General features: G+C 48.0%; 1 protein-coding gene across 2 annotated transcripts in view; it reads left to right on the top strand.

Annotated features, from left to right (window-relative positions):
• LOC119970106 (atrial natriuretic peptide receptor 1) overlaps nt 1–11,393 on the top strand; it is a 75,948-nt gene extending 64,555 nt beyond the window's left edge. For both annotated transcript variants that reach the window (XM_038804127.1, XM_038804128.1), the window contains exons 20-23: nt 2,635–2,787; nt 2,932–3,030; nt 9,446–9,537; nt 10,538–11,393. In XM_038804127.1, the coding sequence (XP_038660055.1) occupies nt 2,635–2,787; nt 2,932–3,030; nt 9,446–9,537; nt 10,538–10,738 (545 nt within the window). In that variant the 3' untranslated portion in view covers nt 10,739–11,393. The remainder of the gene's footprint in view (nt 1–2,634; nt 2,788–2,931; nt 3,031–9,445; nt 9,538–10,537) is intronic.
• The last annotated feature ends 11,309 nt before the right edge of the window (nt 11,394–22,702 follow it).

Below are 22,702 nucleotides of genomic sequence, written 5' to 3'. Positions count from 1 at the left end.
AGTGCCCCCACGCCACAAGCCCGCCCGCAGATCGGTGGGCTCCGTTCGCAGGTCAGGCCACCGTGGGGGGTCCCCCCAGGGCTGGATCCCCCCGCCCCCGCGCCTGACCCGAGGACCCCGCTAGACAGCTGACAAGCCAGGTCCCGCCGTGATGGACCATGTCCATTTCACGCCGGCGGGACTGGCCAATTAACGGGCGTCCGCTTGGCCCATCGGGGCCCGGAGAATTGCCGGAGGGGCTGCTGCCAATGGCCCCTGACCGGTGTGGCGTGATCCCTGCCCCCGGCCCGAAAACCGCCGCCGGGGAATACGGCAGCCGGCGTCGGAGCAGCGGGGCGGGATTCACGCCTCCCCCCCCGGGATTCTCTGACCCAGCGGGGGGTGTCGGAGAATCCCCGCCCCAGTTTCCTGGGAATCATTGAGCAGATCTTGGATGCCATTGCCATCATTTTAGTCCAATGCCTTTGAAACGGAAACACGGAAGTTATATATTTGAATATGGAAACCAATTTTGCTTACTGAATTATAATGTTTTGTCACTGATTTATGTTTCAGGTAAATATTTATATCTACAGTGTTTCCATTTCATTAACTTATTGTTAAGAGTTCTAATAGTCCAGAAAATTCAAAGATCCAGAAATGTCTTCATCCTCAGCATTCTAGACATTGGACTTCTTAGTGTATTAGAACAAAATAGTTTATCTCTTTATTGTTTGAACACTTTTGTTCCTTGGTTCCAAACATATTGGAAATGGGAAAAGAATGTTGTTTGACTGGGATATGGTGGCCGGAGGCAGGAGATTGGTGTAGTGCATTGAAAATTTCAATGTGAATTTTGTCCATCTGAAGCTGTCATGTACATATCATAGAATTTACAGTGCAGAAGGAGGCCACTCGGCCCATCGAGTCTGCACAGGCTCTTGGAAAGAGCACCCTACCCGAGGTCAACACCTCCACCCTATCCCAGTAACCCCACCCAACACGAAGGGCAATTTTGGACACTAAGGGCAATTTATCATGGCCAATCCACCCAACCTGCACATCTTTGGACTGTGGGAGGAAACCGGAGCACCCGGAGGAAACCCACGCAGACACAGGGAGGATGTGCAGACTCCACACAGACAGTGACCCAAGCCGGAATTGAACCTGGGGCCCTGGAGCTGTGAAGCAATTATGCTATCCACAATGCTACCGTGCTGCCCCTGTGCCAGCAGAGGGTGTCTGCTGGGTAGAAATAACAAATGATCCATGTTTAATAACTTCTTCTAATTCTAAAGATCTCTGGCTGGGCTATCAGAGTTAGCTAGTGGTTTAAACTTTCGACGCGGCCGAACAGATCAATATATCCACACAATCTGGAAAAGAATTAATGGTGAATCTAGGCTTTGATTGCTGTTCTGCTGTAGCCCACATGTGGACCAGAATTGTACATCGTTCTATTTCAGGCCACACGTCCGGCAGCTTCCGGGCTACCCAATCACCACCCCGACATCCCCCAAACCAACGTCCAGATGAAACATATTGAAAGGTGCCGACGGGCACGAGAATGGGGGCGGCAGAAGGGCTGCCTCTTCTTCCCTCTCCATCAGAACCTGCCATGCATATGGCATGCTTTCCTTCATCAACCAGGGCATTGAGTCCAGGAGTTGGGAAATTATGTTGCAGCTGGACAAAACCTTGGTTAGGCCACATTTGGAGTATTGCGTGCAGTTCTGGTCACCACCTTATCAGGAGGACGCGGAAGCTTTGGAGAGAGTGCAAAGATGGTTCACGAGGATGTTGCCTGGTCTCGAGGATGTTGGCTATGAGGAGAGGTTGAATAAACTAGGATTGTTTTCATTGGAAAGACGGAGGCTGAGGGGAGACCTGGTAGAGGCTGACACAATTATGAAAGGCACAGACAGGGTGGATCGTCAGAGGCTTTTTCCAAGGGTGGGAGTGTCAAATACAAGAGGGCACAGGCTCAAGGTGAGAGGGGGAAAGTTTAAGGGAGATGTGCGGGGTAAGTTTTTCACACAGAGTCGCGGGTGCCTGGAACGCGCTGCCAGAGGATGTGGTGGAAGCCGGCACATTAGCAACATTTAAAATGCATCTGGACAGCTACATGAATCGGAAGGAAGTAGAGGGATATGGACCGAGTAAGGGGAGAAGGTTTTGTTTTTAGGTGGGGCGTCATGATCACCACAGACTTGGAGGGCCAAAGGGCCTGTTTCTGTGCTGTACTTTTCTTTGTTCTTTATGCCTGCATCAAGTAAGGGGAAACCAAAACTGGCACAATCATAGAATTTACAGTGCAGAAGGAGGCCATTCGGCCCATCGAGTCTGCACCGGCTCTTGGAAAGAGCACCCTACCCAAGGTCCACACCTCCACCCTATCCCCATAACCCAGTAACCCCACCCAACACTAAGGGCAATTTTGGGCACTAAGGGCTATTTATCCTGGCCAGTCCACCTAACCACAAGTTAGGGTTCCATCCAGTTGGGTCCTCCCAATCCCGCCATTGGCCCTGTGCCCCAACACTGATCCAAGGAGGAACATGTTTTCCAAGATTCCAGTGTTTTTAAAAGGTAGGATGTCAACAAAAAAAAGATTGTGAAGGTGCTGAGTATTCCGCGTTTCTTGGTATTTTGCAGATATGGTGGTCTCAGGAGTGCCAAAAGAAAATGGCATTGGTCATGCCAGTGAGATAGCAAGCATGGCTCTGGATTTGGTCGCCGTGTGTAACACTTTCAAAATTCCACACAAGCCGCAGACAAAACTAAAGATCCGGGCTGGAATTCACTCAGGTAATGAGGGCGTGCCATAATTCATCGTTTTGACATAGTGCATACATTTAACTGTCTATCCTCACCTGAGCTGTGTGCCTGTACCTGCCAACAAGTTGTGATGACGCTAAGCATTGTTTCACTTTGTACCATGGGCAACTGCAGGGCCTGTGGTCGCCGGGGTGGTCGGAACAAAAATGCCTCGTTACTGCTTATTTGGTGATACCGTAAACACCGCGTCGAGGATGGAGTCGACAAGTCAAGGTAGAATCTTGTGAATGTTTATTCTCCCACTCCCGTTCAAATCCTTTCGAAATGAAAAGACGTAGTGCTGGAAAGGCTCAGCAGGTCTGGCAGCGTCTGTGAAGAGGCAAATTGGCGTCTTCGGAACCCTTTTTGAACTGGCTTGAGTCCGCCACTAAATTCTAAGTGATGGAAATGAGGGAACCAACGCTTCATGAGGATTTGCCACCCTGACAGATAATTCAACAGTCGAGAAGAAGTGTGTCTCCTCCACAGGACCCTCGCACAACCTCTCGTCACCTCACCCTGTCAACGTATCCTTCCATTCTTTTCTCCACCATGTGCTTGTCTAATTTTCCCTCAAACACGTCTATGTTATTTTTGTGAGGGCCACGAAGAATCCAGCATGTGTTTGTAGAGTCAAACGGAAAGTAATTTTATTTACAACAATATGTACACAACAGCAGTATTTCAGCACTGCTTCCTTCGATAGCCAGTGCCACACTGGTCAGCTCTATTTATACAGCTGCGAACTGCTAGTGATTGCCCCGCCCCCGTCATTGGGGGAGCCCATACTCCTCAAGAATCATGGGATAACCAACTGTCTGCCCCTCTTTCGCGGCTTCATTCACAGCCGGCCTTCCGTGCTCGGTGGGGGCTGCAGGGGTTGGATTATCGACCCCAGTTTTCACATTTTTGATTGAATGTTTTTTAAGTTTCCGTTCCTCTCTTCGTTTTGGGCTGTGCCTCTTTTTAGGAACGGCCCCTTTCAATTTATCCCTCGGTTAATTTCTGTTCTTCTGTTTAGTTGATTGGCCCTAAAATACAACATCATGGGATAACCAATTGTCCCCAGCCAATAGGATTCAGGCAGGTTGTAACAGTTATTCAGCTCCGGCTCTGCTGATCGGAATGGAAATGTCACCGAACTGAAACGTTACAGCTGTTTCTCTCCCCGCGGATGCTGCCTGACCTGCTGAGGAATTCCGGAATTTTCTGTTTTGATTTATAATCGAGAGCCTGCTTTCAGGATTCACAATAACCTCCTCATTCAAACGCCACCACCCAAACTTGTTGCAAAAAAAAAGCAGAACACGGAAGAGTGGCACGTCAGGAGGTGGGTGAGTGGAATTGGGGGATGGGGCTTGGTGAGTTATCCAGTGACTCTCAATAATTTTCACTCTGTGGTTACAGATCAGGCTTGTCCAAACGGCAGCCTGCAGGCCACATTCTGACCGGTGAAGCTAGCCCCTCTGTCTGCCACTGGAACCACTGATCAAAATACTGGTTAAGGTTGGTCAGTGAAATTGAAGATTCGTACATGGGACTGCTCCTCCAATCGCAGCCTATTCCTCTCCCATGCTTGCTGCTGATAGGCTCACGCTCCTTGGGGTACAGCCGTGTTCAAAGGCCTCAGGCCTCGAGCCTCACTGCAAGTCCCCCTTCCCTGATTGTTTCAGCATCCTTTTGCTCAGCAGCTTTATTTCCCTTTCTCTCGCTTTTTGTTCTGCTCGGGCTATTCTTTCTTTTTCTCTCATTTCGTATTCAAGCTGCTTTAATTCTTGTTCATGTTCAAGTTGCCTGATTTGTAACTGAAGATTTGCCATTTCTAATGCGTCAGATTGTATCTCAGGCAATATTAAATGCTCAGCTACCGCCATAAGTATCTCACCTTTTTGCATTTTGTCAGGTAATGTTAACTGCAATATTTTTGCCGAATGTAAAAGTCTGCTTTCAGTCTCTGTCCGTAAGGTACTGCGTGTGACCGTCTCCACCCCCAAAAACTTCAGAGCCTCTGAAAGAGCCACTGCCCACAACACACTCCCTACTTAAACTAGAATACCACACCTGAAAAGCAACCACAATATGCTCACCCCTCACTGTCTTTACGTTCACTAAGCCAACCCAATAGATCGACTTTTATCCCGGATGAGCCCCCAATTTGTTATGGCCCAGGGTTTAGAGAACCCCAAAGTGTATCACAGAGTTCACCTGACCCACAGCTTTTGATAGATTATGTTTATGGTGCGCACACGGGCCTACTCTGCAGGTGTGATGCAAACAGAAAACTACAGTACTTTTAAATTAAAACAATGTTTATTTATGAAACCTGTTAACACTTTATAAACCCACAATAAACATCGTAACAACTATCAACACCAATAAATCCCCAAAGAATACAGTACTCAATAGATAACCCTTAATAAATTCCCAAACAACATCCGAAAGACAAAAGACCCTTTTTGAAATGAAATGAAAATCGCTTATTGTCACGAGTAGGCCTCAATGAAGTTACTGTGAAAAGCCCCTAGTCGCCACATTCCGGCGCCTGTCCGGGGAGGCTGGTACGGGAATCGAACCGTGCCGCTGGCCTGCTTGGTCTGCTTTAAAAACCAGCGATCTAGCTTGGTGAGCTAAACCAGCCCCTAACACAGAGATCAGGTTTAAATTCACTATTGAGAGCAGTCAGCACTTTGAAATCACCCCATTGATCTGAAGATAGTCTTTAGTTTGCAGAGAGAGTCCTTATACAGCTCCTTGCTTTGCCTGCAGCTATCCAGCTCTCAAAACTAAACTAACCACACCCTGTAGCAAACAGCCTAAAACAAAAGTAAAGCAGACAGACAGCCCAGCTCCACCCACTCTCTGAGATCACTGCAGATCTCTAATAAACACCCGTTTCTTAAAGGTACACCCACGACAGCAATTCGATAAACCCCCCTTTCTTAAAGAGGTACTCTCACATGACAGAGAACAACTCCAGATTCTTCACCAATCCATCTGCCTCTTCAAAGTCCCTCATCCCCGGAGCCATTCTCGGAAATCGTTTCTGCCCCCACCCTAATGCACACTGGCTGTTTTGACACTGTGTTCTGAACTTTGATAAGTGCGTAGATAAATACTAAAGACAGCAAGAGAGTGGGGGGAATGAACACATCAGTTACCTAAATTTGGGGGTCTTGAAGGATTAGCCAAGACTTCTTCCCTGTTATGGGAGAGGTGTTTTCAGAACCCCAAAATGTATCATGGAGTTCAACCAACCCCCACCTTTAATGGATTGTTGCTTTTGAAGTACACGGTTTGTTCCCCAGGTGTAGTATTACAATTATGGACATGTGGTTTTTAAAACAAAGCAATGTTTATTCCATGGACTCAAATAAACCTTTTAAATAAACAATGGATCTCTTAACACCCCTGACTCCAAAGATAATCCCAAAAATAATACAACACTACCCAATCCTGCAAACTGTTCCTTTACACATCCAAAAGACTTAACAAATCCTTCAAACAGAAGCACATTAGATTTATATTCAATACTGAAACCTTTTTACAATTCTGATTTCACCAAAGGATTAAGAGATAGTCCTTCATGGCAGAGATCACCAGCAATGCAGCTCACAGCCACACCCAAGCTTTCTTCAAACTGAAACTAAAACTCCCAAAAAGCAGAAGTGAGCTCAGCTTTCCCCCTGTGACATCACTTCAGTAATATGATCAGCCTCATTTCTTAAAGGTACATTTCTTAAACATCCAATTCTTGAAGGCACTCTCATATAACATCCCTAATCAACCAAAATCCAGCAAGCAGGAAGTAAACTTTTCCAGACGTCTAATCCGAGAACAATAAACTTTTAAAGGAATCATAGTCAATTTTCCACACAAGGTGGTCGGGGATTGGGGGCGGGGGGGGGGGGGGGGGGGGGGGTCTGAAACAAAAAAGCTCACAGCTTGCATTCGGCCAAAGGTATTCCCTTGGACGTCCCTGTTTTATGGGAAGTTGCCTGTTATAATACAGCAAGTCCCGTTCAGAATGGAGATGACTGAGTAATTTTCCCTTCACCTCCCCCTGCCTGGGCACCACACTGCGGCAAGACTGAGATTGAATTTAAGCACATCTTTTGTACCGTGTAACCTCCCTCCACTCATTTTGCGAGATAAATAATCTCGCTTTTATTGGGAGCATTTGCTGTAGTTCCAGCCATGAGTTCTGTTTGCTGTAGTTTGAGGAATCTCTTTGTTTATCGGCTATTTGCTTGGAGACTGGTTGCTGTCGTGTGCTGTTTAAATGGATCCTGTTTTCTGTTTGTTGACAAAATCGACTTTGTTTGCTGTAACATAGACTGTTTACTGTGAGTCCTGCCATAAGATCCTCTCCCCCCCTCCCCCAGGTAACCCACTGGCTGACGGGGTGCTTTCAAACCTAATTTTGCCCCTTGTATTAAACCATCAGCTCCGGCAACATAGAAAATACAGTGCAAAAGGAGGCCATTCGGCCCATCAAGTCTGCACCAACCCACTTAAGCCCTCACTTCACCCTATCCCCCAAACCCAATAACCCCTCCTAACCTTTTTTGGTCACTAAGGGCAATTTATCACGGCCAATCCACCTAACCTGCACGCCTTTGGACTGTGGGAGGAAACTGGAGCGCCCGGAGGAAACCTACGCAGACACGGGGAGGACGTGCAGACTCCGCACAGACAGTGACCCAGCCGGGAATCGAACCTGGGACCCTGGCGCTGTGAAGCCACAGTGCTACCCAATTGTGCTACCGTGCTGCCCAGTTACACATTCTTTACTACCTGTATTGCGGAAAATAAAGAGGGACAGCAATAGTAAGGTCAGTTTAGCGGTGGCACAGTGGTGATGTCACTGGATTAAGAACAAAGGGTCCCAGGTTAACACTGTGGAGACACGGTTTCAAATCCCACCACGGCAGATAATGGAATTTAAATTTAATTAACATATCTGGAACTGACAGCTTGTTTCAGTAATAGTGACCCTAAAACTATCATCGATTGGTGCAAAAGAAAATCCGATCTGGTTCACTAATGCCCTTTAGGGAAGGAAATCTGCCGTCCTTACCCGGTCTGGCCTACATGTGACTCCAGATCCCCTGAAATGGCCAAACAAGTCACTCAGTTCAAGGGCAATTCGGACTGGGCAATAAATGCTGGCCTTGTTATCAACACCTACATCTGATGAAAAGGTTAAACAAAAGGGGGAGATGGAAGAGAGAATGTCAAAGGCTACACCTCTCAGTTATAGGCAAGATTGTACCATGAATTGCCAGTCAAAGCCTAAAGACTAGAAGTTATTGATGGTGATAACTGTAGACATGCTTCAGGCATCATGGGCGCAATTCTCCCAAAGGGAGACAAACAGCCGACGCCGGAGTGAAACCCGGAGTGTTTCACTCTGGCGTCGGAGTCCGCTCCTCTCTCCCTATTCCCCCCCCCCCCCCCCCCCCCCCCCCCCCCCCCCCGAGGGGCTAGGAGCGGCGGCGCGTGAATTCCGAGCGCCCGGCCTTGACGCTTGCGTCAAAGCGGCGCGCCGGGAATAACGCGGCCGGCGGCGCCAAAGTGACGTCATGCATGCGCGGTTGCCGTCTTCCCCTCCGCTGCCCCGCAAGACACGGCGGCTTGATCCTGCGGGGCGGCGGAGGGAAAAGAGTGCGTCGTTTAGAGACGCCGGCCTGACGATTGGTGGGCACCGACTGCGGGCCAGACATCTACTGAGCATGCCCGTGGTGCTCGATCCTCCCTCCCCCCCACAGGCCTCACACTCACCGGTCGCGCGCTGTTCACGCCGGCAACGACCAGGTGTGGTTGGCGCTGGCGTGAACCGGTCGGGTTCGGCAGGCTACTGGGCCCATCCGAGCGGGAGAATCGCCGGTCACCGTGAGAAACGGCGAGCGGCGATTCTCCAAGCAGCCTGTCGTAAAACGCGACACGCTATTTTAGGGGGTGTGGGAGAATTGCGCCCCATGTGTGTGTGATAAAGCTCAATAGACACCAGTTGGTCTTTTCCTACCCATTATTTTCCTATGTTTGCACAGAAAGAGATAAGTGATCACAAGGATAAGAGTGAAATGGTCGGAAAATGGCTGGGAAAAATGCACATTTATAAAAAGAAACCATCTTGCTTTCGAGTCTGGTTGAAATAATACGTCAGAGATGATGTGAGACGGGTCTGAAGAATTGAATAGGAAATAATTTCAGGGTGAGGGAGAAAGAGGAGATCTTGTGGTGTATTGGTAGAGTACTTACCTCCTGGTTCAAATCCTACTTCAGGGCTTGATGCCCATGGAAGGTGTGTCACATCACAGCCAAACAAGGTGATTTTCAATCCGTAAATCTTTCTGATATGCCTATGGATGGCCAATAAGAGTGGGAGAGTTTCCTGGTCAGTCATCTGCAAAGGTCGATTCGAGAACACCACAGTACTTTGCCTAGCATACTCCTGGACCGAGACAGAAGTCCAGAGTCCCTGGGAGTCTTTCAGGGCTTGGTACCTGAAGGGAGAGAGTGAGAGAGAGAGAGCAAGGGCAGTGGAATTAATTAGATGGTTGTTTCAAAGAATCATGGGCTGAATTGGCCATCTTCCCTCTGCCGTCAGATTCTAAGTACTGGATTGTTCCGTATGCTTATATTTTAGCACTAAAGATACAGTGCAGTTCGAGCACAAACAGCCTACTGGAGCAGTTTGGAGGATATGTCTTAATATGTCGTGGCACCTTGCAAATAAAGGTAAGTGAATCTCATTCACGTTATTTATGTCGTGTTTTAGCGGAACAAATGAAAAATAAGAATGATGTTGAGGTGAATAAAATAATTTTTCTAATGAATATTTGGCCTTGCCACAGCAGCAAATAAATGTGATTCATGAGTTAATTTAATCCCCTGACCAGGCTATTAGTTCCGTTTGTTAAAGCTATTTTTAATTCGCATTCCCGGTTGAGTGCGCATAGCTCTGGGAAACAGAGTCGGGCTGGATAGAGTTTGCTCAGAATGGCTTTCATCCGTGAGAAGTTCTGTGTGGTGTCATAGCGGAATCCAAAACTCGGGGCCATCAATATAAGATGGTCACGAATTAATCCAATTGGGAATTCAACAGAAACGTCTTTACTCAGAGAGTGGTGAGAGTGCGGGACCCGCTACCACATGGAGAGGTCTGAGGAGAGGGCCGTGTGGTGCGACTGTCACTGGATTAGTAATCCAGAGGCCCAGGCTAATGTTCCCGGCCGGCTGGTGGAATTTAAACTCAATTTATAAATCCGGAATTACAAACCAGTCATGGCGACCACCACAATTGTCGTTGATTGTTGTACAAACAAAAAAATCTGGCTCACTCCTGCCCTGTAGGGAAGGAAATCTGCCGTCCTTACCTGGTCTGGCCTACATGTGACTCCAGGCCCTCAGCAATGTGGTTGACTCTGAAATAGCCAAGCAAGAACTCAATGCAATTAGGGCTGAGCATCAAATGCCAGCCTTGCCAACAATGCCCACAGCCCATTGGAAGTATAAAGGAAAACAAAATGTGGACGAGCATGAATACATTTCAGGGGATGTTTGTTAAACACGGGAAGGAGAAAGGAATTGAAGGTTATGCTGATGGGGAGTGAGATAAAGTAGGGTGAGGGAAGGCTCATTTGGAGTGTAAACACCAGCATGAACCTGTTGGGCCGAATGGTCTCTTTCTCTGCTGCAAATTCCATGTAATCTGCCTTGGATCTTCCGTCATTTGCAGGGAAAGGGTGACATGGTGACCTACTGGCTTGACGGGAAGCAAAGCTCATCATCAAGAACATCAGTGAATACACCAAAAAAGCCAGTGTCCACGCTGAGGAAAGCACAGACAGAAAACAGCCCCATGGCAGAGACAGAGAAGGAAACATATAACACCATTCCCGGAGTGCTGAGCAACGATTTTGAATCGAATTCCTGCTAGCCCACAGATCTATCATTTAAGATCAACAAGTAGAGGTCATTTAATATTTTCTGTGTTGCGTAGATTGAGGCGGGGAGTGGTTACATCAATTGAAAGTTTCAAAATGAGGATTGGTATTTTTTTGTTAGGTGAGGGGGTTTTAAGAGTTATCGAACAAAAGCTAATGAATGGAGTTCAGGTGCAGATAAACCATGATCTAATTGAATGGTGGAACAGGCTCGAGGGGCTGAATGGCCTTCTCCTGTTTCTATCCTATGCTTCCCCTGCAGTATTTGCAGCTCAATAGCAGGGAAATCAAGGAGTTGTGACTTATTACCTTACCTAGGATCTAAATGATGTAATTGTCATATATTGGGTTCCATATACATTCTAAAGCGTCTCTAAGTATTGTTGAAAGCTTTGTGACTGCCTCACCATTCCTGACCACCTTGTCCTTCCATCCTCTTCCTACACTGGAAATCCCATTTGTCAACATGTCACAATGGAAAAATCTCCATGTCAACATTTTACTGTCACACTCTGTTGATCAACCAATGGAATCACTCCAAATACATTTGGTGAAAGAAGACTCTGCCTTTATTGTACCCAGTAGTGACGTTTCATATGTACAAAATAAGGCTTTAGACAAAAATAATAAACTTGGAAAAACTGAAAATAGCGTGATGGGATTTCTTCATTGAATTATCTGCTATGTCTTGCAATGCCTTTGTCAAAGTTTTTCCTTGAAGGACTCGGCCAACCAAGCAGTCAAAGCCAGAAGGTAGATTCTGCAGCCTGGATATGTGCAGTCAGGAGTTTGTCCCGCAATAATATCTGCCTAAGTTTTAATTGCAGGTAAATAACTCAATGAAACCCACCAATAAGCAAACTGATAGAACTGAAACAAAATGGGTGAAGATTGGCATTTCTATCGACTTTTCCAATGACAGACAGGTCAGCAACCAAAATGCACAGATTTGAGGTAATTGGCGAAAGAACCGGGGGGGGGGGGGATTCTCCGACCCCCCGCCAGGTCGGAGAATTGCCAGGGGCTGCGTCAATCCCGCCCCCGCCGGTTCCTGAAGTCTCGGGCACCAGAGATTCGGCGGGGGCGGGAATCGCACCGTGCCTGTCAGCCGGCCCCTCCCCCGGTGATTCTCCGGCCCGCGATGGGCCGAAGTCCCGCTGCTGTCATGCCAGTTGCAATGGCGGGAATCAAACCACCTACCTTACCGGCGGGACCAGGCGGCGCGGGCGGGCTCCGGTGTCCTGGGGGGGACGCGGGGCAATCTGGCCCCGGGGGGGTGCCCCCACGGTGGCCTGGCCTGCAATCGGGGCCCACCGATCGGTGGGCGGGCCTGTGCCGTGGGGGCACTCTTTTCCTTCCGCGTTCGCCATAGCCTTCGCGATGGCAGACGCGGAAGTGACCCCCTCCCCTGCGCATGTGCGGGGATGATGTCAGCAGCCACTGACGCTCCGGCACATGCACAGACCTCCGGCCGGTGAAGTCCCTTCGGCCCCGGCTGGCATGGCGCCAATGGCTTTTCCCACCGGCCGGCGAGGCGCCAACCACTCCGGCGCGGGCCTAGCCCCTCAATGTTAGGACTTGGCCCCTAAGGGTGCGGAGAAATCCGCACCTTTGGGGCGGCCCGACACCGGAGTGGTTCACGCCACTCCATCCCGCCGGGACCCCCCGCCCCACCGGGTAGGGGAGAATCCCGGGCCAGGTGTCAGATGAGCAGAAAGGTTACACACTGAGTACTGCCTGGATGGGTGGAGAAAGAAGATTCAATAACTTTCAACATGGAATTGCAGATCAACTTGAAAGGGAAACATTTTGCAGGGCTGTGGGTAAAGAGCAGGAGAGTGGAACTGACTAGATAACTCTTTCAAAGAGCAGCCAAGTGGCCTCTTTCTGTGCTGTGTCCTGCACGGAGTCTATTATTCTTTCACCTTTACAACGAGCCTGTTGTTACACAATCAAACATTGCAGCCAATTTGCATGCAGCACGGTCCCACATACGGTAAAAAGGATAAAGGAGCAGCGTTAATTTTTGAGTAGCATTGATTCACAGACACGTGTTGACCAGAACACTGGAAGAGCTCTATGGGTTTTCTTTTGCTGGTGCTATGAAATCTTTTACATCTACCCGACTAAGTAGACGGGCACCTTGGTTTAATGTTTCATCTGAAAGACTCCACCATGGACACTTCAGCACGTCCTCAATGGGGCACTGAAGTGTCAGCTTACATTATCTGCTCAAATCCTAGATTTCGGCTTGCTGCCCATAACTGAAAACACAGTAGACATATGGTAGTAGACATAAACTGAAACAGTCAGACATTTTGTCCACAACAGGCAGAGCTGAACCTTTTTTAAAAATTTCCTTTGCATCTTTAGCTAGATTCTGTCCCTTGGATTCCAAATTGCTTTACCAAGTGACCTGCCAGCTGACTCCAGTGGGCACTTCAATCATCCTACTGTCGGGATGTTTGAAGTGGTTGCAACAATGTCGGGAACATGGTGATAAGTGAAATCTCCAAGATCCTCAGCTGCCTACTGCCCAGTTGCTGCCAAGCGGGAGGCCCAAAGATTTCTCCCATACCATCAGTAACTTGAGTTAAGTCTTACCCATCAATAATAGTTTTGTATTTACGTAACGAGTTGGATTTATTTAGCCTCCGACTGTCAAGAGAGGACGATTTACTCCCTGGATATTCAAGGTTGGCTGCGTCTGAGCTGACTCACTTGCCAATTTTCATTTCCTCTTTCTGGGCATTGCCAAAAATTTCGACATCTGTTCCTGACGGCAGAGCTAAGAGAGGAAACTCATTGGGCACCTTAGACGGCTAACCAACTATCATTGCCCACCTATAGTAGCATTGAAGCAGGGAGACAATTAGTCCCTCGAGCCTGTTCCACCATTCACTGAGATCAGTGACCTAATTTTATATATCCATTTTTGCCCCATATCCCATAATAAGACCATAATAACAGAATTAGGCCACTCGGCCCATCGAGTCTGCTCCGCCATTCAATCATGGCTGATATTTTTCTCATTCCCATTCTCCAGCCTGTCCCCCATAACCCCTGATCCCCTTATTAATCAAGAACCTATCTATCTCTGTCTTAAAGACACTCAGTGATTTGGCCTCCGCAGCCTTGTGCGGCAAAGAGTTCCACAGATTCACCACCCTCTGGCTGAAGAAATTCCTCCTCTATTTTAGAGGATCGTCCCATATTATTACTCCAGTTGATATTAATTTCTGCTGAAAGTGAAAATGGATGGATTCTACAACAAGAGGGCCAGTTTATCTCTGAAGTAATTAAAGTCAAAATTATCCGTGCTGTCTGGGTGAACTATCGGCCATTGCATAGCAAATGCCCCAATCCCAATACATTTTTCCATGTGACCAAAACACTCCAAAACCACTAATGGTTAATGTCCACATGTAATGGACATCAACCATGAGTGAAAAAATGCCTTTCTCCATCTAGCTTTTTAATGATATAATATTTGTGTTTTTCGCATTTAGTGATATTAGAGGCGGAGTAGAGAATAATTATTTTGCTTCCTCTTCCTACAAACAGTAATGAGTTGTCCCAGCAATTCATTTTTATTCATTCATGGTAGATGCGTGTTACTGGCTAGGCCAGCATTTATTGTCCTTGAGAAGGTGGTGGTGAGCCAACTCTTTGATCCGCTGCAGTGCCTGTGGTGTAGGTGCATCCACAGTGCTGTTAGGGAGGGCAATCCAGGATTTTAACTTGATGATGGTGAAAGAACAGTGGCCAAACAGTTCTAAGTCAGGGTGATGTGTGACTCGGAGGGGAACTTGCAGGTGGTGGTGGTCCTATCCATCTTCTGCCATCCTTCCTTTTATGGCACATTGAATATCAGCCATGATTGAATGGTGGAGCAGACCCAATGGGCCAAATGGCTTAATTCTGTTTCTATATCTTGTGGTCTTTTAGTACTGTTTTCAAAGTGCTTTCAAAGCCACTTTAACAAGTTCCTGCCGTGCCTCATGTTGATGGTCCATAAATGCAACTATGGTTGTTGAGGGATTGAATGTTGAAAATGGTGTAAGGAGTGCCAGTCAAGGGCAGCAAGGGGTGAGTGGTGTAAGTGGTGAGCACGGTTGCCTCACGGCGCCGAGGTCCCAGGTTCGATCCCGGCTCTGGGTCACTGTCCGTGTTGAGTTTGCACATTCTCCCCGTGTCTGCGTGGGTCTCACCCCCACAACCCAAAGATGTACAGGGTAGGCGGATTGGCCACGCTAAATTGTCCCTTAATTGAAAAAAATGAATTGGATTCTCTAAAATTTAAAAAATAATCATTTTTAAAAAGGAGTGCCAGTCAAGCAGGGCTTCTTTGTCCTGGGTGTTGTCGAGCTTCTTAAGTGTTGTTGGAGCTGCACTCATCCAGGCAAGTGGAGAGTATTCCATCGCACTCCTGACTTGTGCCATGTAGATGGTGGACAGGCTTTGGGGAATCAGGAGGTGAGTTACTCTCCGCAGAATTCCTAGCCTCTGACCTGCTCTTGTAGCCACAGTATTTATATGGCTAGTCAGTTCATTTTCCTGTCCATGCTGATTATTGATTTATTGATTTATTCATGGGTTTAGGTGCTAATTTAATGTATAGCTAAAGAGTCCAATTATTAAAAACGGCTTGACTGTGAAAATACAGTCATTGTTTTAGATAATGAATAAACTATCAAACGTTGTGCCATGTCTGTAGAAATTTAAAACATTGTTTCATGAAAAGTTGCATAAAAGCCCATTGTGATGCTTAAAATGTATCAACAGCAAAGTTAATGCTAGCACCTGGGGTGGGATTCTCCGATAATGGGGCTAAGTGTTGACGCCGGCCTCAAAACGGGAGTGTTGCATGCCGACGTCAGTGGGCGTTTTGAAGCCCGATTCTCCGGTCCACACAGGGCTAGCACGGGCACGGCGGGAAGCGCAGGGGTGCGGCCTCAGAGCAGCGTAGAGACGTGGCGTCACGCAATCACCACGGCGCACATAAAACGACGCGAGCGCACAGACCACCAACGCAACAAGATGGCACCACGCCGAGACATGGACGCCCTCGAGGAGAGGGGGATGGGGTGGCTGTACCTCAGGCCTGGCCAGAAGGTCCCAGCCAAGGTGGCCCGGCATTTGTAGAGGGAGGTGGGTGTGGCCGTCAGTGCCTTTGTTGCCCCACCGCCCCTTCACCAACTCCCCCCCCCCCCCCCCTCCACCCGTGGGGCATCTCCACAACGTTCGCAGCCACGGCCGTGCCGCTCCCCCTCCCAATGCCGTCAACCACCACCCCTTCCCGGGGTGTCCGTTCCCCCCCTCCCCCATACCGTCACTCACCTCCTCCTTCCGCAGCATCATCCAGCACGGCTGGTTGACGCTTTTTTATAGCAGATTAGAACGGTGCCGGCGTGCCATCCAGTCACGCCGGCGGGACTTCGGCCCATCTGGGCTGGAGAATCGCTGGGCCACCAGAGAATCGCCGCTAACACCAGTTGAAATGAATGAAATGAAATGAAAATCGCTTATTGTCACAAGTAGGCTTCAAATGAAGTTACTGTGAAAAGCCCCTAGTTGCCACGTTCCGGCGCCTGTTCGGGGAGGCTGGTACGGGAATTGAACCGTGCTGCTGGCCTGCCTTGGTCTGCTTTCAAAGCCAGCAATGTACCCCTGTGCTAAACAGCCCCTTTTGACGCGATTCTCCGTGTGGCGGGGTGCCATGCGTGCGCGTCCATTTGTTTCCGCCTCAGAGAATCATGTCCCAGCGTCTGAGCGGCAAGGCGGGATTTGCGCGGCCCCCCTGGCGATTCTCCGACCCGGCGTGGGCTCGGAGAATCCCGCCCCTTATCTTTGTAAGAATGGCATACGTGGCGGGTGCACATAGACATTTAATGAATATGATGGACATCAGTGAATTTTAAGTAGTGACCAATGCTTGGATAACAAATCATGTTCTAAGTGACAGACAGTTGTTTGAATAAATCAGAAAGCCTCAGCTGAGAATTAGAACCAATGAGTGTAAATAAGGGGTTAGACCATAGATATGGATTCCCTTAAAAGTAAGACCTCGTGGGAGAGGTTTTATTCTTGGAATTTCTGCTTTCCTGAATTCTTGAATCATCTAGCTGTTTGTGTTTAAAGTGATTTCTTTACGCTTTTATGTTTAACGCTTTTCGCTATGTTCTGACCAGTTTATGTATTATTTGATCTAGGTTTTAATTCAGTTCTTATGCAAGTGTATTTAAGTGAATATTTAGTAATAAAAGTGTGTTTCGGACACCTCCATCAACCGGACTGAGTCTTATTTTTGGGAGAAAAATAAGAGATCCTACAATGCTAACACCCAGGATGTTAATGGTGGAGGGGGTTCCAGCATTGGTAATCCCAGTGAATGTAAGGAAATGGTTAGATTCACTTTGCTGGAGATGGTTGTTGTTCGGCACTTGTGTGGTATGAATGCTACTTGCAACTTGACAGCCCAATTCTGAATGTTGTACAGGTCTTGCAGCATTTAGGCAGTTTGTTCCAGTATTTGGGGTCATGAGTGAAACTGAACACTGTGGAATCATCAGCGAACATCTTCATTTCTGAGCTTATTTCAGAGGGAAGGTCACTGATGAAGCGGCTAAGGATGGTTAGGCCTAGGATATTAAGGATACTGAGGAAGCCCTGCAGTGATGCCCCGGGGCTGACATGATTGGGCCGTAACAACCACACCCATCTTCCCTTGTGTGAGACATGAGTGGAGAGTTTTCACATTGATTCCCATGGACTTCAATTCTGATACACAATTCTGGTCAAACGCTGCCTTGTTGTCAAGGATTGTCTGGGAGGGGGATCGGGTAAGGACAGACTGTATTGAAGAAGGGAAGAAGGCTTACCCTATTCTTCTATTCTGACCCTGATGTAGGCACATTTTTGATGACTGCATATGAATTTTGGGGGTAAAGTCAGCATAATCTATTTGGAAATAAGGTGGAGCCCCATAGCGCTCAGTCACCACTCTATTAGTGCATTCTGATCTTCCTGGATGTTTTGTTGGTTGCAGGAGGTTGCTGTCTGAATCCAGTACATTCATACTAAAAGTAAAACAGAAAGTGCTGCAAATACTCAGCTGGTCAGACAGCATCTGTGGAGATAGAAAAAGAGTTAACAATCGAGGCCAGTAACCTTTCATCAGCTCTGGAAGAAATGAGAGCTGTTTTATCAGCAAGTACAGAGGCCTGGACAGAATTGGAGCAAAGGGGAGATCTGTAGTAGGGGGAAGGAGGGAGAGGGCGGCACAGTAGCACAGTGGTTAGCACTGTTGATTCACAGCACCAGGGACCCAGGTTCAATTCCCGGCTTGAGGCGCTGTCTGTGTGGAATCGGCACGTTCTCCCCGTGTCTGCGTGGGTTTCCTCCGGGTGCTCTGGTTTCTTCCCACAAGTCCTGAAGGACGTGCTTGTTAGATGAATTGGACATTCTGAATTCTCCCTCTGTGTACCCGAACAGGCGCCGGAATGTGGCGACTAGGGGATTTTCACAGTAACTTCATTGCAGTGTTAATGTAAGCCTACTTGTGACACTGATGAAGATTATTATTATTAAATGACAAAAGGAATGATGGCGCAGGGGAAGAGTGAGTGGTGATGGGACAAATAAAGAAACAAAATAAAAGCGAAATACCGCAGCTGCTGGAAATCTGAAATAAAAAGGCGTATCTCAAAGATGTGCTAATGGCAAACACAGAAAATGTGCCACACACTGCTGTGTAAAAATATTGGAGGAGTGGCCATGATCTAAGGTTGTGGAGACCAGATGGCTGTAAAGGTCCGAATTGAAACATGAGGTGCCGGTCCTGAGACTTGAAAATGAAAAATGAAAATCGCTTATTGTCACGAGTAGGCTTCGATTAAGTTACTGTGAAAAGCCCCTAGTCGCCACATTCCGCCGTCTGTTCGGGGAGGCTGGTACGAGACTTGAACTGAGCTTCATTGGAACTTTGTCGACAGATAAGTTCAGAGAATCGGAGACGGATGAGTATTAAAATGGCATTAATGCTGCCCTGATTTAACTCATTCAACACCGCCCCCCCCCCCCCCCCCCGGTAGTTGGATCAGGGTTCGCACCCGCATGCCAGCGGAAAGATGTAACTCAAAGCTAATGGGTCATAATGACCAATTTGCATCCGCTTAGCAGGCCCGGCATTCTATTCTCCGGCTCTCCGGGATTCTCCACTCCACTGGGATTGCTACGGGTTTCACCAACTGTGAGTCTGACACGGTGCATCTCACGGAGGGCCAAGGGGGTAACCCCTTATGGGTGTTGCCCCCAAATTCCATCAAAGGGCTACCCTCCCCCCCACAATACAATACCTGCCCACCCCTCCTGTATCAGACCCCCCCCAGGCCATCCCAGACACCCTGAAAATGGGAAAACACCCAAAGAGACCCCTTTAATACGGAGACACCCCCCCCCCCATGGACCTCTCCTTAATTGGGAAACCCCCAGGGACCACCTTAGTTTTGTGCCCCCCGGAGACCCGCTAACTGAAAGACACCCCCACCCCCCATGGAGACCCCCTAACTAACTGGACCCCCCCCCTCTCAGAGATCTTTGAACTAAAGGAGCCCCCCCCCCCATAGAGGCTTCCTGATAACGGGACCCCCACAGAGACGCATTAACTAAAGGGACCTCCACAGGGCCTTCTGACTAAATGGACTCTTCCCCCCCCCCCCCCACCAGCCACAGACCGCCTCCCCCCCCACAGACAGCCCCCCGAAAAGAGACCCTGGAAGCTATGGAACAGTCCAGACAGTGGTAGTGAAATAAATTACAGCTGTAACACTTACCTGGCAGCTCCGCGTGCCCATTCCTGGAAAGAGAATATCTGTGACCAGTGTTTAAACTGCTCAGATCCTGTGGCTGAAAGCCATTCATTCATTTCTAGGAGTGGGCTGTGATTGGCAGCTTCCACAAACCAGCTGCAGCCTTGATTCATTCATCTCCCTTCATGGATGAGTGACTCGAGGTGGTGAAACCCCAATGTTCACAAACATCAGCCACATCAAAGAAAGGTAAGTGCATTCCAATCACAGGCGTGTGGGGTGGGGGCGGGGTTCTTTAGTTAGGGGGTCTCTGTGGGATGGTCCCTCTAGCTAGTGGGAGCTCAAGAGAGATTGACAAGGGTGTCATGGGCATAATACAAAGGGAGTGTTAATGGTAGCATTAAGGATGAAAGAAGGTGCTGATAGTGTCATTGATGTAAGATAGCTGAATGTTTTAATAGCAGAACAAAGGTCAGTGCTGCAAAAAAACAAAACTTAACAAGTGACAGATAGCCCTGTGGGGGAGAGGGGGTTGTCATTGGGACAAAAAAATTGTATTAAAAAAGGAGATCAGATGGAGCAAATAATTCAATGTTAAACCCAGAAGTGGAAAATGAGGTGCTATTCCTCCTGTTTTATGTTGGAGTTCACTAGAACATTGCAGCAGGCCAAGGACAGCAACAGTATGACAGTAAGACAGTGAGTTGAAAAGTAAGGTGGCAGGAAGGTTTGGGCCATGCCTGCAGGATGAGAGAAAGGTTCCGCAAAGCAGCCACCTTGGCAGGTGTTGCATCTTCTGCGATTTCAAGAGAAAGGGATGAGGAGTTTGGGGGTGATGGAGGAATAGAATAGGGTGTCAGAGGAGGAACGGTCCTGCAGAATGCTGACAGGGGGCATGAGGGGAAGTTGTGTCTGGTGGTGGCTGGAGTTGGAAATGGTGGAGGATGGTCCTTTGAATGTGGGAGCTGGTGGGGAGTAACCTGAGGACCAGGGGGGCCATATCATGGTTCTGAGAGGGGGTGGAAGGGGTGAGGCCAGAGGTGCGGGAGATGGGTCGGACATGGTTGAGTGTCCTGTCATCCACAGCAGCGGAGGGGGGGTACGTTAGATTCAGGAAAAGAGAAGACATGTCAGAAACGTAGTTTTGGAGGTTAGCGTCATTGGAATAAGTAAAGGAAGGGAAGGGACATTTCGGAGACGGACCATGAGAGTCAGGAGTGGGGATTGGAAGCAAAATATGTAACCCTGATCTATCTGTCTATCTAATGTGATTTTACCGGGTGAGTCCATGGATGACATCTTGATGCCTTCACTATGTGTGTGTCCATAGTCCCACCATTATACCAAGTAACCAGACTCCTGGGAGGCCAAAGCTATCTTCTGGAGCCATGATTCATGTCAATGCTGCATTATTCCAGAACACCAAGCGAACAGTTCATGTATATAGCACCTTTAATGTACCAAAACACCCCAAAGCACTTTACATATGTTACCAAACAAACTTTAACAATGAACCACTTACGGAGCTTGGTCAAAGAGCTATGCTTTAAGGAGTAGCTTAAAGGAGAAAAGAGAGAGAGAAAGAGATGCTAAGAGATTTACAGCGTGAATTGCGGAGTTTAGGGCCTAGGCAGCTGAAGCCATGGCCACCGATGGTTGAGCGATTAAAATGGGGGATGCTTAAAAGGCCAGAAATGGAGGAGCGCAGAGATCCCAGGGATCTATAGGCCTGGAGAAGATCATAGAGATAGTGGTAGGGGCCGAGGTCATGGAGAGAGTTGAAAACAAGGAGTAAGAATTTTAAAATCAAGGTGTAGCTTAAGCGGTGAGCAATGTAGGTTAGCAGGCACAGGGGAGAGGGGCGAGCAGCACCTAGTGCACGGACACAGGCAACAATGGTTTGAATGACCTCTTGTTGGCAGAGCTTAGAACTAGATAAGCCATTGGAATAGTCAGACCTGGAGGTAACAAAGGTGCAAATGATGGGTTCAGCAGGAGTTGAGTTAAGGTAGAGATGCAGTCGAGTGATGTTGTGAGGAGAGAATAGGAAGTCTTAGTGGTAGCTCAGACATGTGGTTGGTTCAATCTCAGATAGTTCCCCAGTGAGAGGGATGGAGTCAGAAGCAAGGAAACAAAGTTTGTGACTAATGTCTTTTGCCTTCCCAATATTTAGTTGAAGGAATTTTTTGTTTACCAGTCCTGGATGTCAGACCAGTTTAGAGGTAATTGAGGGGCCAAGAGAGATGGTGTTGAGGTAGAGTTGGGCGTCGAGAATATATATTTGAAAAGTCGCATGTGCTTTCGTCACTGAGGGGCAGCATGAGGAATGGAAATACTGGTGCCAGAGTCAGAAAAAAAAACATTGCAAGTAATTCTCCGGCAGATCGGAGTGCAGTCCAACCAGCTGGATGCCAGTGCGGAGGAGTTCGAGCTGAATTTTGGGGCCAACCATGTCAAAGGTTGCAAACAGGTCATGAAGCACGAAAAGGGATAGTTCGCCTCAGTCGCAGTCACATAGGATGTAATTTGTGACCTTGATAAGAGCTACTTAATTACATGGCAGGGGCGGAAACCTGATTGTAGGGATTCAAACTCAAAGTTGAAGGAAAGATGCCATGGATTTGAGAGTCAACAACATGTTCAAGGATCTTGGAGAGGAAAGGATGGTTGGAGATGGGCAAGCAGTTTGCAGGTTTGGGGATGGTCAGAGGTTATTTTTTGGGGAGGGGGTGATGACAGTTCAGAAGGTGGGACAGCACATGAAGAAAATGAAAATTGCTTATTGTCACAAGTAGGCTTTAATGAAGTTACTGTGAAAAGCTCCTAGTCGCCACATTCCGGCGCCTGTTCAGGGAGGTTGGTGGCCTGCCTTGGTCTGCTTTAAAAGCCAACGATTTAGCCCAGTGTGCTAAACCAGCTCCCAAAGAGAGACGACCATTAATGTTATTAACTAACATGGGGGGGGCAAGAGGAAAAGTTGAATGGTCAGCAGTTTAGCGAGATTGGGATTGAGGGAGCAGGAGGTGGGTCTCTTGTACAGGTTGAGTTTGGAAAGGATATGAGGGAAGATAGGAGGGGAACTAGAGAAAAATGCGAGTTCAGGGTTGGGGGACGGAGCACTTTAGAGGAACTTTGATCCAGTGACCT

Source organism: Scyliorhinus canicula, chromosome 8 (assembly GCF_902713615.1).
Source record: "Scyliorhinus canicula chromosome 8, sScyCan1.1, whole genome shotgun sequence".
NCBI lineage: Eukaryota > Metazoa > Chordata > Chondrichthyes > Carcharhiniformes > Scyliorhinidae > Scyliorhinus > Scyliorhinus canicula.
Note: the sequence above shows the minus strand (reverse complement) of the source record. Positions and strands in the feature narration are given on the sequence as shown.